Here is a 17,855-nt window from a genome sequence, read left to right on the forward strand (position 1 = left end):
AGTTATACAAAGGGAAGCTATAAGCACCCTTTATATCCATGGTTATCCATGGGCTCTTAATTGCTTAACTCACTTTTGTTTTCAAAATGTTTGAAGTGTCGTGTGTGAATAAGAAAAGTTCCGAATAAGGACTTTAGCTTGTAAAATAAGCGTAGCCTTTTTGAAGGTTTTTGAAAAGATAATGTGAAAGAAAAGTTTGAATTTAAACCAGAGCAAGAAATTAAAAGGAATTACCCTAAGTTTCTGTTCTTTAAGACTTTAATGGGAAAGGGCTATCCTTACCATAAAGAGGGCAGGTATTCCTTTCATTGGATTTTGAAGGGTCATCGGAGGTATCGTTCGCCACAAGATTGTCCTTGCCATAAAAGAGGGGAGGTAGTCTTTAGGGAAGGATAGAATAGTCATTTAGGCAACAAGCGAGGATACCTTAGCAATGGGACAATCATCTTTATTTCCGAGGCACCATTGAGGGACAAGATCTTATGATGATTTCAATGTATTAAGGTAGCACTTGCTTTAGGTATCCTCTGAATCGGGGGACTTGACTATTTTAGAATCGTAATTAAAGGCAACAAGCAACAAGAAGGGTTACCCTAAAGGTGTGTGTGGCACAATCAAGTGATTCAGTTCGGATATTTTATCTTGTAATTAGTTATTCTAAGTTAATTCAAGGCTTGCACTTCCTAGATTACTAACCACGCAGTTATAAGGCAGAAATTAAAGATCCCACGCTATTACAATAAACACCTGTGAATGCAGAAAAATAAAGACGGAAAGATAAAACCCTAAAACTATTACAATAAACACCTGCAGAGGAATAGAGGCGGAATAATAGAAAATAATTAATTCACACATATTTAAATATCTTGAGCCTTCATTCGAACCTTCGATCAATCCTGAAAATTAAGAATGAAAGGGGAAAGATTAGTGTATGAAAGATCTATTGATTAACTACACAAACCCTAATTCAAAATAATCGATTAAAACAAACTAGGTAAAACAATTAATTTCATATTTTAAATAACCATTAGAAGTTAAGAAAGTCGAACGTGCGATTAAATATGATAATTACATGATTTTAAATAATTATTGGATTAATCCTAATTAATTATTTTATTAAAAGTATATGCAAAAATGGTAATATCATAAAAAAGTCGAGTTTACGATTAAAAAATAAATAATTATAAAAATAAACATTATTAGTAAATATAAATCTTTTGAGAAAATAATTAATGAGAAAAAAAGAGAAAATAAATTAAAAAAAGAATTATGTAATTAAAACTAAAAAAAATTTAAAAAAACTTAGCTCTAATCCTGTGTGGGCGTGTCTGGAGGGAGTATGGTGGTCCTGCACCTTCTGGGTCCTTGGATTGGTCTTCTTAGGAATCTAGCGATAGAGATCGAGGGTGTATGGTAGGCGTGCAATGGAAGGGAATACTGGATCAGCAATCAACTAAATCGTAAAAATACATTGCCCCCACCGGGGATTGAACTCAGGTGCAGATACTCAATGAATGCGTCCTTTGGCCAATGGAGTTGTGCGTTTATAGTCGTTAATGATTTGAGTGACAAAAACTAAATATAAAACAACTATTAAATGAAAAGTTCAAATATCAAGTCAACATGGGGCCCATGCTTGCCAACGCAGCCAATGAGAGTGAGAGAGAGATTCTAATTTTTATTGACTGTCCAATGAGATTTGGAGAGAGGAACGCTCCTCATTGACCAACGAATAGCACATCGCCGCGTCATGGTCTCACTTTCAACGTTGCTGTTCATCATCTTCTCCAAAGCTACCTGCAGATTTTGCCACGGAAGCTGCTACAATTTTACCTACGGATTTCGCAACCGTTCTTGGGAAATTTTAAAAACCTGCAAAAACTCACATTAGCGCTTAAAATCAATGCCCAGATATTGCATGCAAGGTGTCCTGGACTCATTGGAATGGTCGTTTGGATCAGAAGAGGCTTGGAACATGGGAGACGAAAGCTCACATCCTTGGAGCCCTAACAATGGTGGATTCCGTTATAGACCTCAAAGCTCTCATGCGAGACGTCCAACCTGTTCTAATGGATACCCTAAACACGTCTACATGCATCAAACATGTCAAAAACACATGGAATATCAAAATCAAAAATCAACACTTCTTACCAAAATCGTTTGATTGAAGGAGCGACTCTTGTGTGCTTGCAAGTTCAAGTAATGACTGAGAACACCTCCTGGGACCTTTGAGAGTGATGTTTGATCACTGGTTTAGATTGAAAACTTCTTGAAAATTGATTTTCGATTTCCACCATTCTTGAGAAATTTTTTATTCCCTGAACCCTAGCTCTTTTGTTGCCTCCTTCTTCTATTTTTTTCATCCTTGTGTTCTGCAGATGTTGTGCTTATATAGAGGGATAATTAGGGTTAATAACTTGGGCCAAAAGTCATGTGATTGGTAAGAGAAAATTTTTGGAAATTATTTGATTTTTTTTGTATGAAATCTTTCTAATTTTGGACTCAAACTCAATCCAATATCTCCTTCCATGTTTTACTCGATTTTGTGAATTATTTAGGGTTAAAAAATTAATCACACGATTTTGTATAATTTTATTTGATTTCATTTTGGATTTATATGAAATATTTCCAAAAATAAAGGAAATAAAAACCATCACATGTTGTGAGATTATTTTATGGGCCCCCAAGGTGATTTTAGATTGATCGAGAATTTAGAAAATATTCCCACCATTATTTATCATTTAATTATGATCATATTTGATTTTATTTGAATTTAAGTGATTTAATTCAAATAAAAATAAAATAAAATAATAAAGGATAATTGGTTAATGGGCCTATTGTCACGTGGAGAGTTCAAAACCTAAGGCCCAATGCTCAAAAATAACAAATTCCTCATTTAGGTTTTCATGCATTTCCTCAAAATCGACCAACTTGCGCAAGCCATAACTCCTTCAATATTTATCATATGGGGATGATCTAGGACATTGTGGAAAGCCCAAGATGTCCTTTATAAGCCACTTTGGAACATTTTTTGCATTTGGAGATTTTATCTTGAAGTTATTGGTCCTGGCAGAAAACAGCTTTTAGTGAATCTTTAAAAGGACCTGTAATGTTTTGGCTTATATCTCTTATGCGGAAGCATTTCTTGACCTTGGGACCAACATCAAAGCTGTAGAGAATGAAATTTCCTTGAGAATAGGCTTTGGTTGGGGAATTTCTGATAAAGTATGAAAGAGATATGATCAGTCAAAGTTAGGTTTACTTTCTCCTATAAACCCTAATTTAGTAATCTGCACATTTGTGGATTTCTGATCTTTCCTTGATTAATCATGATCAAACCTTGATCAAATGATGAATGTGACTTCAAAACATTGATGTTAACCAAAAATCAGGAGTTGTGACTGTGATTTGACAATAGTTGACTTTTAGGTCCAATTGGTCGACTGTTGACCATTTGAGCAGTTGGCTGAGCAATCTTATGAATCAGAGCTTGAAACTTGGCATGAGGACCCTTTGAAGTATATGAGAGGCCATGGAATCCAATTTAGGTTTTAGAACTTGATTTTATCTTTGAGAGAAGCTAAACCCTAATTGTGGGTTGACTGCTTAGGAGAGAGATAGTCAGGCTTATTTCTCAGTGCTTGAGCCAAAATATTTTGAAATATGATGGGCAAATTTTGGGGTATGACATTGGTTCAACCTGTCCTAGATAAAGATCGGGTTCTAGGGAGCTCATATCATTGACCTTTCTCGAAGGTGCTATTTCAGTTCAGCAATCGAATCACCGACCGAAAGTGTCCTAAAAGTCCAGTCCATATGAGTGTAGCATCGAGTATCAACCAACTCTGGTCGGAACCAAAGCCAGCCATCTCACTACTTTTTAATAGGCCAAAGTCAAGTTCATCTTGGGTTCTAAGGGAAAATTAGTGCTTAATGACACCACACAGGAGCCAAGTGTTTCCTCAAGTCGAATCCTAAGGAACACCAGGAAAAACCAATGTGTCACACTAACGATGGCCACCATATCAACCGCAACAGTATACGCCGTGCAATCTCCTTGGTCTCATTCCATTTACCTAAGGTACTCAGATACGGGTAAGGATCTTTCACACAAGTAAACCGAAACTGGCCCACAAATATAAAGCAAACAATACAAACAATTGAAAAAATTGAATCCTAAACTTTAAGGTAACCCCTCTTTTTTAAGTATATCCCCAGCATAGCCGCCAGTTCTGTAATACGGTGGGAGAACTGACTTTTAAATGTTGCGGATAGCAAGAGTCGCCACCGAATTTTATTTTATCCAATATATAGAAAGGCAAAAAGAACAGAAAAAGACCTTTTAAAGATTTTGAGTTCGGGGGTAAGTTATACAAAGGGAAGGTGTAAGCACCCTTTGTATCCATGGGCTCTTAATTGCTTATCTCACTTTGTTTTCAAAATGTTTGAAGTGTAGTGTGTGAATAGAAAAAAGAATTTGAATAAGAACTTTAGCTCTAAATAAGCGTAGTCTTTTTGAAAAGATTCTTTGAAAAGAAGTGGGAAAAGATTTTGAAACTTGAATTTGAATTTGAATAGAGCAAGCAATCAGGAGCACCTATCCTAAGTTAGAAAAATTGTTCTTTTAGCTTTTCAGTTTAAAAGGGCTATCCATACCATAGGAGGGTAGGAAGTCCTTTCATTGGATGTTGAAGGGTCATCGAGGAAATATCGTTCGCCATAAAACTGTCCCTACCATAAAGAGGGCAGGTAGTCTCAGGGAAGGATAAAATAGTCATTAATTTTCTTTTAGGCAATAGGCGAGGATACCTTAGTAATAGGACAATCTTCTTATTTCGAGGCAACATCGAGGGACAAGATCTCATATGATAATGAACTGAGAGTAACATTTGTTTTGCTTAGGTATCCTCGGAATCGAGGGACTTGACTATTTTAGAATCGTAATTTAAAAAGGCAACAGACAGCATAAGAAGGGTTACCCTAAAGGCGTGTATGTGGCACAATCATGTGGTTCAATTCGAATATTTATCTTATAATTAGTGGGCTAATTTATGTTATTAAGGCTTGCACTCCCTACGATTACTAACCACAGCAGAAAAAATAAAGGCAGAATTAAAGGTTCCTACGCTATTACAATAAACACTTGTAGGGAAGAAAAATAAAGGCAAGAAACTAAAATCCTAAATCTATTACAATAAACACCTGCAGAGAATTGGAGGCAAAATAACAGAAACCCTAAGCTATTACAAGGCTTTGGGGCAGATACAATATACAGGAAGAATTGGTCGCGAAAATATAAATTAAAAAAAATATTACCAGCCACAAGGGCATACCACAAAAATAAGACAGGATAAACTCGAATGATCGAAAGGAAAATTAAAAAGGGAGATAAAAAAAGGTTTTTGAAATTAAGGCGAACCCTGATTATAAATATAACCTAATTTGACTAATAAAATTATATCCTAATTTGAAAATATTTATCTAATTAATTAAATTACTAACCCTAATTATTGTCTAATTACCTAATTAAATTACTAATCTAAAATAAATCATCTAATTAAATTAATTTATAAAAATAAACCTAAGTTTCTACCTCATTAAACTAATTAAATCATTTAAATTAACCTAAGTTAAAAAACTAATAGTAATTATAAAAATAAACTAAAAAAAGATGAAGAAAGTAGTGAGAGAACTCTAAAAAACTAAAAATATAGTAACATACCGCCCTTGGGATCGAACCCAGGTTTAGAGGCTGACAGGAAGGGTGCAATTTCCAAGTGTGTTGCATTTGTTTGCTGACATTCATTTATGTTCGTTGGATCAAATAGCATAGTGGCCACGTTTTTGGAATTTCAAACCAATGCGCGTGGGCCCCAGTGATCCCTGTATGCCACAATGAAAATCGGAGAGAGTGCTTTGAACATTTGACTAACCAATAGCGTGTGGGGAGAGAACCTGGAGTTTTGACCAACAAACCACATCGTCACATGTGCCACGCCTGCGACGAGCCAGTCATCTCCACTGTGAGAGGCTGAAACAACTGTCTTCTCCGACGGGTTGTTCTTTAAACCTGCGTGAAATCAAACGAAACAACAAAAAAAGAAGCCCAAATCCACTAATCGATATGCTGCGAGTTCAATGGACATATTCTTTTGGTATGAAAACATGTGTATGAGGAGATCCGAAGATCATCTTCTTCGTGCCCTAATCATGATGGATACTCGTTCCTGCGCTAAAGCTTGTGAACGATGAGCCTAACTCATCCCAATCATCATCATGATCCAAAATATGTACATAGAATCAAACCCGTGGTGTCGTTTTTTTACCTCCCCGTTTCACTTGGGAGGACGGCACGCTAAACCCTTCACGCAAAATTTGGAAGGAGAGAAGCGCCCTTGTGGGATGTATTTTGTTTCAGTTCTTCCTACGATTGCACACGAACTTTTTAATTATCCTACGAGGAGGAAGGGGAAAGAGATCTCAAATAAACCCTAAGAGTTTGTTAAGTATGGGTATTCACCTAGACTAGAAATTCTGGAGTCTGGGAGGTCGGATATACATAGGGAAGGTTTTAAGCACCCTACATATCCGTAGTACTCTACGGGAACCTTCTCTGTGTCTATGTGTTTGTGTTTGCTGCTGATTGATTGGGAAAGTTTCTCTTTTGTGTTAGGAGAGAGAATTTAATTGAAATAAAGACAGACAGACTATTTTTTTTTTTTGATTAGCTCGCAGAGATTCCTTGTGAATCTCATGCCTACGTATCCCTAATGGAAGTCAGAGCTTTTTGTAGTTCGGGGAACTAGTTAGGGAAATTAATTGTTTTTGATGCCTTGCTTGAAGCTTGGATTAAATCTCTGTTTATAGTAAAGAGACATAAAGTCATCTTTACAGAGAGGTATTTCTACTATTCCACCACAAACATTTAAAGTGACAGAAAAGCTGAACTCATTTTATTAAGAGAGGGACCTTACTTGGATGTACAAGTATACCAGTCAAATGTCTCTGATAAGAAAGAAAGATTCTCAACCAAATTAGGTAAAGTTATACAAGCCTGGGAATACGTGCCAGAGCATGTCTTTCAAAATCCTAAATGGGAGAATGTTTAAAATAAAAATGTAAATGTTTGTTTATTTGTTTGAATGTGGTGAGGTAGGAGAAATATCTCTCTATAGAGATAAGCTATGTCTATCTACTGTATGAAAAATTTGATTTTAGCTGACTTGTATGAGGCCCAAGCTTGAGGATTTTTAAAGGTTTTTATTGACTCTGGGAGATGACTCCACTGGGAATTTGATTTTTAACTAAGGAAATTTGTGTTCTTTACAAAGCCCATAATTGAGGCTGACTCTAGCTGGAGAGTGTTTATTTTATTTTTGATTGAAAAGTTTATTTTTATGTTCTGTACAAAGCCCAGAATTGTGGCTGACTCTACCTAGGGAGACTTTATTTCGTGCCTTGTATGAAGCCCAAGGTTGTGGCTGACTGTTGAGGAAACTGGGTATGGATGACTCTATTTTGTGTGCCTTGTACAAAGCCCAAGGTTGTGGACGACTCTCTAAGAGAGGAAAAGATCCTAAAGGTTAGAAATCTTTTGACACATGGAAATGATATTTATCTGCTTTGGACAAAGCCCAAGGTTGTGGCTATTTGATGGGGAATGACTCCCTGCGGAGACTCTATTATTTGCCTTGTAGAAAGCCCAAGGTTGAGGCTAACTCTAAATAGGGAAATACCTATGAGTAGGATTTTTGACTCTAAAGGGAATATCTGCCTTGTACAAAGCCCAAGGTTGAGGCTGGCTCTTAAATGGGGAAAAATCTACCAGTGTGGGATCTTTGACTCAGAGGGGATTACTCTAATGTTTAGAGACTAAAGGTTGACCCTTCTAGGGATTGTGCTTTGGTTAAGCAGGGATTGATGAATGAACGACCCAGGTATGAAAAATTGACCTTACTTGGGGGGTTTGTTTGAATGACTGACCTAAAGTAGACTCTACCGCAGAATTGGTTTTTATTGACTGAGACTGACCTAGGTGGGGATTAACTGGGGAGTTTTGAAGTTTTAAATGAAAGATGGTGGAAGCTGACCCTTTCCAGGGAATTTGGATTTGAAGGAATTATTTGTGGAAGCTAACCCTTTCCCGGGAATTTGGATTTGAAGAATTATTGGAGGCTGACCCAATCTAGGGAATTTGGATTTGAAGAGTTATTGGAGGCTGACCCTTTACAGGGGATTTGGATTAAGTGTTTTAGACTTCTTGTTTAAATCCCAAGATTAAGGCTGACTCTGACTGAGGATAGACAGATTGAGACCTAGACTCTGCTAAGGAGGAAGATTATTGGAGTTTTGAAAGTTAAGGTGACAGAGATTGTCCATGTCTCTCATTCCAAAAGGTGAGCTTAACACTGAAGTTAAGACAATCTTAGCCTGTTTGAAGTCTGGTTTGAAGAGTAGAAGAAACTCACCAGGGTAGGCTAAAAGGTGATTAAAGACCTGTTCCTATGTTTATAAGAAACCTGATGGGTCGTTGTATACAAGCTCAAGAGAAAGCTGGGAATATGCTTTTAAGAAGCCTATGGGTCCTTGTATTGTAAGCCCAAGAGGAGGCTAATCGAGGGTCCTTATTATAGCATAAGAGAAAGCTATGTGGGTTTTGAACTTATTTGGCTCTAAGCAAATGGGTAAGAGGTTTCACCGGGAATAATTCCTCTTGGGTGGATGTGTCCTATTTTGGTTCTAAGGTTTTTTTCAAGATGTTTCACCAGGAATAATTCATCTTGAGGTTTGAACTAAAGATCTCTAATTAGGAAAGAGCCTTCACCGGGAAGACATTCTCAATCCTAGGCCATATTCCTATAATATATATATATATATATATATATATATATATATATATATATATATATATATATATATATATATATATATATATATATATATATATATATATATATATATATATATATATATATAGTTTATTTGTCCTAAGGTTTTTTTCAGACGGAGTTCTAAACAGTATATATACAATTTTATTTGACAGTAATTTAAATGAAAGCTTGTAAATTGAAAGCTGTAAAGCCTAACCTGGATGGAGTGGAGGCCTTTGAAAGATGTATGTACAAAGCTTTACCATCAACTTGGTTATTTATTGGCAACATTTGAATTGTTTATTGAAAACAGTTTTAAAATATTTTTGTTTTAAAAACAGAAGAAGTGAAGATGGACACTAGGTCACATAGGTATCTGGAGAGTTTCACCGGGAATAATGCCCTTCAAATACCAGAAGAATGTTTTGAAAACAGATGAGGGGATTTTGAAAAGAAATACAGTTTTGAAAACAAACTATGAAAAGAAAAAGGTGTTGGGTCTTAACTCTATTAGAGGCCCATTGAAAATGATTTACTGTTTATGAAAAAAAAGTTGAAAATGATTTGATGGGTATAAGGTTTTGTTGAATGAAAACCTTAGTCTTTGTTTAATCGAAGTTTAAAAAAAGACAATTTAAATTCTAACAACAGTCAACTTAATTAGGATAAAGACAAAGCCTATACCTAATTAAGACCTAAATGATTAGGGTTTTAATCACAAAATTACTTATGAAATGATTAAGTTTTGAAACTTAAAAGAAAACTATATTTAAGTATTAAAACATACTTAAATTTGTGATTTTAAACCTAATTAAAATATATCAAAATAATATAATTTTTTTGTGATTTTTTTGGATATTCTCAAAATAGACATATTAAATGAGAAGTGTGTGAAAAATCAAGTGAAAATGATTTAATTTGATAGGTGAATTAATTAGTTAAAGTTTTGAAGAAAATTAAATGGGAAAAGTGGTAAAAAAATGGTTTTGTCTCCACCAAGGCTTGAACCCACGTCCTCATGGTCACCACACAAAACAAAGCCAACTGAGCTACACGCTCAGTGTGACTAAAGAGGGGTTTTGTTTGGATATATGTGAAACAAGCGTGATAAATGGAAAAAAAAAACAAAAGGTCTGAGGGGGAGATCGAACCCCAGACCATGTGGCAAGAGAGAGTGGAAGCGCATGTGACCAAGTGAGCTAAACGATGTATTAGTTTAGAATACATCTTCAATTCATCATATTTTAAACTTGCCCCTGAGAGTTTGAAAAATGGTGCGCTTCACCATCATCGTCTTCAACCTCAAGCTCCCATGGATTTGAATTTCCATCTCACTCATTTCTCAACCAAATTGGATGATGTAAACATCAAACTTGTTCTAAATTTTCTCATAATTTAAAATATGTGACTAACATAAGCTATAATTAACTATAACTACTGAATTATCTAAAATATGTGAAGAACCCTAAAAATTAAAAAAGAAATTAAATGGCTATATTGATGGATAAATGAATGATGATAGAGGGTTTTTAATCCTCTGATGATGATGAATTAAATAGTATCGAGCTTTACCAAAATAGATGCACAAAATAAAGAGGTGGAGTTCAAAAACTTACCTCTGAAACTGAAGGTCGTGGTGATGGTGGAGAGCTTATGGCTTTGAATGAATGATCACAAGAGCTTCCTGAGACCTTGTTGATGCTATCTGGGCACTTAGATTGCTTTGAAAACCTCTGAATTGATCTACTCAACCCCTCTTGCTTAAGCTTCAAGTAGAAATTGGAGATGGTAATTCTGCACTTACAGATGAGCTGCGACCATCTGGATAGCTTCACTACACCCTAAGGAATGTGTTTGAATGCTTGGATTTGTTTGACACCCTCTGAATTGATCTACAGACCTGCAATTGACTTTGCTCCAAATTGAAAGTGAAGATGGTATTCTTGCACTTACATAAGTGTTCCAAGTGCTTGGATCACTTCTAATAAACCTCCTTGAGATGTTATAAGGCTTACTTTCAAAAGAAGAGCTCTGGTTTGAAGAATTCGATTCTTCTTGCCAAAGAACTTTTGAAAACCATAAGCATGAGGGAGAGAAGGAGAAAGCAAAAATTGGAGTTTCTTTGGTGTGTCTAATACTGAGGAAGGCACTTGTATTTATAGGCAAAGATCTCTGTACAGATTGAAGAGAGGGAGCTTGCTTAGTGAGGTAATTTTGTTTTCTTGGCCATGAAGAAATTCAAGGAATCTTGCAAATGTAATGATGGCAAACTCGGGCTAGCTCCCTATCCATTGATCTCTTGTGATATTGGGGAACATTTCTAATGCAGAGGAGAGTTCTAATTGGTTGGGAAGAGATTCCTTTGGTGATTCACCACTTGGCTATAAATTTCCCAAATGTAATCATTACAAAATCACATGTTCTTGTTTTGGGAATTTCACTTCATGAGCCCAACTTTGAATAATCATAACTCCTAGCTCAAAATGAATTTGGAGAATGTTGATCACAATTTGGAAAGCCCTTAACATGTACTTCAATTTATTAGTTTGGAGTTTCTTCAAAATCATTTGGGAAAATTGTGTAAAATGGGCCTAAAGTTTGAAGAAAACTAAGTTAAAAAACACTTAGAATTTTTCTAAGTGTTTATGACCTATAACTTCCAAAGCTCATATCTCTTAAATGATTGATCTCTTGAAAAACGTTTCACTGTGAGAAGTTGTTTTATTTTGTGAGATCTACGACTTTCATGTTGGAAGTTTTTTGAGTTGTGTAGGTGAAATTTTGAGATCCATGAACTAGGTCAGAATGCACTAGTTTGACTTTTTGTTGACTTTTTGATCCTTGATGAATTTTCTTGATTTTCCTTGGCCAAATGACTTTTATAATCATACATTGATGATATTTATCCCCAAAAGTCATGGTTTGGTCCAAAACCTTAAAAGTCAAAAGTGTCCTTGTATAGTTGACTTTTTCCAGATGAAATGAAATCTTGGACTTTTTGTGATAAATCAAGTTCTTCTCCTCAAATGGTGATATGAATGAAACATACTGAGGGAATAAAAGTTCTTGAACCATGTTTTGAGTTGTGGAGATATGTCCTGATTAAAAGTCAATTGTCTAGGTGAATTAGGTCAAAAACCCTAATTTGTAGGCCAGATGAAATTGATGACTGTGGATCTTGAATTGAAGTACAGTGCCCATTGGATTTGTCATATGGGTTATTTGAAGATGATTGAACTCTCTAATTGATTCCCTGAAGTCTTTTAGGGTTTCCCAAATGTGGTCCTTGATTTCAGTCCTTGATGGGCTCAAAACCCTAGTCTGGTGACTTGAGCTAACCCGAGTCCTGGTGACTGGTGTCTAATCATCATGGGTGGATAAAAGAATCGTCTGAGTCCTATGATTTCATTAGAGCTCATTTTCTTTATTGATTGATCCTTTGCCTGAGCTCCTTTACTCCTGAATACCCTCGTCTGAGTACTAGGTAAACAAATGACTGCTCTGAGTATTTGTCTTGAGTTGATGAAATTTGTGACATCTCATGGGGGGTCAAAATTAGGGTGTGACAAAACCATAATTGAAGAATTACGAGTTTGAAGTTGAGAAGTTATACAAACTGGTGCAACCTTAATGAGGAGGATCTGATGCGTTATGATCTTCATAATTGATTGGGATGATCCTCTAGAAGGTGCAAGAAGATGATTCAGTGCTTAGCATGGATTGAGAACAGTTGTATTTGAAAATCGACCTTGCCCTAGCTTTGTGAATACTTTTTAACGTGAAGGGTGTGTTTGGAGGCCAGATTTCGTGTCCCTTGAGATTGATGAATGTTCTCCTTATATAGAGGAATGGAATTAGGTTAAAATATTAGAGAAAGAATCAAGCTTTGAATGAGAAAATATGATTTGATTTTCTTGAGCCAAAAGCTTCTATTTTTGATTCAATCTATTTTCCAACCTTTTTTCCATATATTTCTGACTTAAGGATAAATTTGGATTGATTGAATATTTGAAATATCAATCATGTGATTTTTATTTTTTTGGAAGAATAATGAATTTATTACCAAAAAAACAGTGAAGTACAAAGCGATCCGAGGATCCAGCTAACAAGAAGACAAAGAATTACAAGGGAAGGAAACTAGCCTAATCTAATAATAGGCTCATGAGATTAGGCTTAATAGACCGACAATACCACCCTCGATAAACAATCTTATTTTTAATCTCCTGAACAATAAGATTGCGATCCCTTTTACCACCAAAGGAAATCAAATTCCTATATACCCAAATACCATATACAGTCTCCGCAAAGGCTAATCGCAGAAGAGTAGCACGCCAACCTTTCTTCGTACCATGAAGAATACACCAGTCAAGCTCAAGACGCCAATTTGTGGGTTTATGAACCAAATCTAGCCAATGCAGAATGGTGGCCCAAATATAATTCAGTTCAGCACAGTCAAACAAAACATGAGTAATATTCTCTTCCTGCCTGCAGAAAATGCACTCACTATTAGCCATCAAGCCAAGCTTCATCAATCTACTTTTAGTGGCAAGCCTCTCATGACACGCGAGCCATAGGATGAAGAGGGCCCGAGGTCTAGCCGGATTTCGAATAAACAACTTATACCAACTAACTCGAGGGGATTGATTCAAAGAATGATAGAACTCTTGCATCACAAATCTTTTTTTTGCATTCATACTCTCCCATAAGCTACTGTGCGAGACAATATACTCCCTCTGCTCTAGAATTTTCTTAAGGATCCAAGTACTATCAACCTTAATTTTTGCCACTTTTATATCAACCTCCTTTAAGTAATAAGCATGAACCCACTTTATCCAAAGATTATCAAGCTTGTTACTGAGATTCCACAGCAGCTTTAACAGGGCACATTTATTCCAAATCTCCAAGTCAATAAGACCGAGGCCACCTTGTTTCGCAGGTTTGCACATGTTATCCCAAGATACCGGGCTTTTCCGGGATGCAGCATCAGATCCAGTCCAGATAAACGCTCTACAGATCGCATTAATCTTCCTAATCACCATTTTTGGCAAAGGAATAATCATCAACCAGTAATTAGCAACTGCAAATGATATGCTTTTTACTAATTGAATCCGCCCGGCATAACTCAAGAGCTTGGTTGCCCAGTGTTTAATCCCTCCAACTATCTTATCTATTAGAGGCATGTATTGGCTAACTGTTAATCTCTTGCTAGATAGGGGAATGCTAAGGTATTTAAATGGTAAAGAGCCCTCAGAAAAGCCATATTTATGGAGGATAATATTTTTATCATCTGCCCCAACATTACCAAAAAACATTTTACTCTTAGAAGTGTTGATTTTCATACCTGTGGACTTTGCAAATTCAGAGAATGTTTGGAGTATGATATCCATTGATTGAAAGTCTCCTCTTGAAAATAAAAGGACGTCATCCGCAAACATTAAATTTGTTAAGTGAAGCTTACCACATTTCGAATGATGTTTAAACATATGATTGAGCTGCATTAGGTGGAGGGACCGGTGGAGATATTCCATGATTAGAGCAAACAGATAAGGAGAAATGGGATCTCCTTGTCTTATCCCACGTTTAGCTTGCATCACTTGAGAAATATGCCCATTGATATTAAATCTGTACGAGACAGTGGTAACCAAAAGCATTACCCAGTTTATGAAATTATGCGGCACACCAATTTCCTGCATTATGCTCCGTAAAGCATTCCATGAAACCATATCGTACGCCTTTTGCATATCCAGTTGAACCATACACCTTGGAGGACCACTGTTCCTATTGTAACCTTTAATCAACTCAAAGGCAAGGAGGATGTGGTTTTGTATTTTTTGGCCTGGAATAAAAGCAGCTTGGTTATGGCTGACCACATCAGAAATAACATTGCCCAATCGTCTGGTCAGAATACGAGAGATAATTTTACAGATAATAGAGCAAACAGAAATAGGACGATAGTCTTTAATTGTCTTGGCTGATTTACTCTTAGGGATGAGAGTGATAAGCGAACAATTGAAAGCTTTAAACATATCCCCTTTGACAAAGAATTCCTGAACCGCCGCAGTAAGGTCATGTTTCACAATAGTCCAGCAGTGCTTAAAAAATTTGGCATTAAAGCCATCCAGACCGGGAGCAGACCTATCATGAATCCCTTTAAGGGCTGCAAGAATTTCAGCTTCGCATATTGGCTTCTCCATATCTGTTCTCTGGGTACTGGAAATTTGAGGTCCTCTCCTCATTGCCACCAGATTTATGCCCTGCAGTAAGTCATCACTTTTGCCCATCAGCGTCCTATAGAATGCAATGATTTCAGTCTCAATATCAGTTTGAGATTTAATCATACTTCCATCATCTTTCATGAGCATAGTTAAAGATTTATTAGCATGCTTAGCCTTAATTGTAGCATGGAAAAACGCAGTGTTATCGTCCCCATCTTTCAACCAATTAACCTTAGCTCTTTGCTTCAGAATAGAGTCATCAACCTCTTGCCAATATACTAGCTTATCAGTGCAATGTTTCACTTCCTCAATGAGATGCTTATTCATTCTATCATTGGTTAACTCCATCTGGGCCTGCACTAAATTCTTTCTTGTCTGCATTATGTTATCCTTTGACATGGTGAGAGATTTATTCATAACATATAGAACATGTTGAAGCCTCTTCAATTTCGCCCAGAGAACGTACATAGGTCTGCCTGCAAGAGGAATATTCCAATTAGCCTGAACAGTTTCCATGAATCCTGCAACTTCTGTGATGCAATTTATAAATTTGAATCTTTTCTTATACCTTATCTGATGCTGATTAGTTAAGAGTAAAAGCGCATGATCCGAGACAAGAGGGGGAAGAATCCTCAGGGTGTAATCAAGGTGGTTTTGAAACCATTCAGCATTTGCAATGACTCTGTCGATCCTGGAATAAATGGCCCCAACACTGTGCTTATTTGACCAGGTATAATAATCTCCACTACTGTCCATTTCCGAGACCCCTTTCTATCCATGAATTCCTGTAGGTCAGTGAATTCTTTCTCAGTAACTTGCTGACCACCAATCCTATCTTGACATTTCAATACATTATTGAAGTCCCCTAGGATTACCCAAGGGCCTTGGATCTGTATATTGCTTAGGTCATTCCACAATTGTTTCCTTTGCTCTAATTTATTCATCGCATAGATTGCTGTAAGCCAAAAATGGTAGTTCCTCTGCAAGTGGGATACTCTACAATGTATCATTTGACTGGTTCTGTTAAGAACCTGCACCACCATATTATCAGGATTCCAATGCAGCCAGATCCTCCCATTTCCATGATAATCATAATTATCAGCAAACAGACCCCCTATGTGAAGTTTGTTCCTTATGTTATTTGCTTGATCAACTTGGACACGAGTTTCTAACAGAATATTGATGTCAGATCTAATCTCTAGGAGACGGGAGTTGATCTCCTTAAGTTTGCCAATTTTATTAAGCCCCCTTACGTTCCACGAACTAATCATTAACCAGGATTTTGTAGCACTAGGAGATCATTCAAAATCCCTAGGGCATCAAAACCATTCGTACTAAGAACTGAAGGTTCAGGATCCTCTATCATGATTCCTTTACCTCGGTCCTTGCCACTCTTATTAACAGTAGTCCACTTCTCCTTATTTATCTCAACTGTGCCAAGTGAATCAGCATTATCAGAGAAACCTTGCACTGTAGCCTCCTCACCATTGGTTGTGGTTGCTGCATTAGTGGGTTGTGTCTTGTTCTCTTCTTCTGGAGGCTTAGCTTTTGGTTGCCAAATCTTGGCCTTCTGCTTAGGTTTGTCACAATTGTGGCCAAATCTCTGACAATTTCCACAGTAAACAGGGCGCCATTCATAATCTATGGATTGCTGCATCTTTTCTCCCATATTATCCTTGATTATTATCTCTGATGGTAACTCCTTAGTTATGTCCATTTCTACAAGAATTCGAGCATAGGATATTCGTAACCGATTAGCAGTACATTCATCCGTTACTATGGGGATTCCTAGTGCACTCCCAATTTTGTTGAGGCTTGTTTCTCCCCACAAATAAAGGGGAAGATTTGGCAATTTTACCCAGATCGGTAGAGTGCGAAGAAGATCAGTTTGCAGATTAAAGTCCGCTCTCCATTCGTGAATAAGGAGTGGCATATTCCTGATGGAATATGGACCTTTCATCAGGACATCATCTCTCTGCCTGAATGAACTGAAACGGAGGATGAAATAACCTTCGTGATAGTACATATCAGGTAGTTGAACAAAGTTCCAGTTCTTAATCATAAAATTCTTAACTGCGTGCATACTTAACTCACCTCCCAAGGCATAGAGAACCAAAGATGGACGCCAGAATAAAATTTCATCCACGATGTCTGCTTCCTCAATCGAAACTTCAATCCCACCTTCAACAAGCTGGGGAGCGATAAACTTCATACTACGACCTTTGGCAGGATTTCGGTTATCTTTGAGTACATCAACCCATAACTTCTGATCATCATTCGAATTTAGGGTTTCGCCTGGGTTTGGGTCTTCGTTACCTTTTCCTTCAACCTCAACAACAACCTTGCTGACACTGGCTTTCTCACTAGAAGAAGGCAATGAACTAGGCGGTGGAGATATTATCAGACATTTCAGGGGAATGGGATCTGGCGGCGGTGACACCGTCTTTTTCGGACGCCCTCGCCTCATCACAACTTCAGCAGATTCAATTTAATATCAATCATGTGATTCTTTACCTTTGAATCATGATTTATTTATTTTAATTTGAAATTTAAATGAATAATCTCAAAATAAAATCACAAAATATAGGTGAATGGATTTATGGGCCTCCTATGGGCTCAAAATCATGTGGATCCTTCAATATTATAGGCCCATTACCAAAAAGTTTGACTTTCCTCATTTAGAGTTTCATGCATTTTCCAAAATTTCCCCAACTTCTGACAAGCATAACTCTTTTAATTTTTATCATGTGGAAATGATCCATGACTTTTT

At 36.7% G+C, this 17,855-nt stretch overlaps 1 protein-coding gene across 1 annotated transcript; it reads right to left on the bottom strand.

Moving 5' to 3' along the window:
- Positions 1–16,355: 16,355 nt before the first annotated feature.
- Positions 16,356–17,552, bottom strand: LOC131642051 (uncharacterized). The gene has a single exon (XM_058912339.1). The coding sequence runs from the start codon at positions 17,550–17,552 to the stop codon at positions 16,356–16,358; it is 1,197 nt and encodes a 398-aa protein (XP_058768322.1).
- Positions 17,553–17,855: the final 303 nt, after the last annotated feature.

The sequence above is a fragment of the Vicia villosa genome, unplaced genomic scaffold (genome assembly GCF_029867415.1).
Source record: "Vicia villosa cultivar HV-30 ecotype Madison, WI unplaced genomic scaffold, Vvil1.0 ctg.004407F_1_1, whole genome shotgun sequence".
Classification (NCBI taxonomy): Eukaryota; Viridiplantae; Streptophyta; class Magnoliopsida; order Fabales; family Fabaceae; genus Vicia; species Vicia villosa.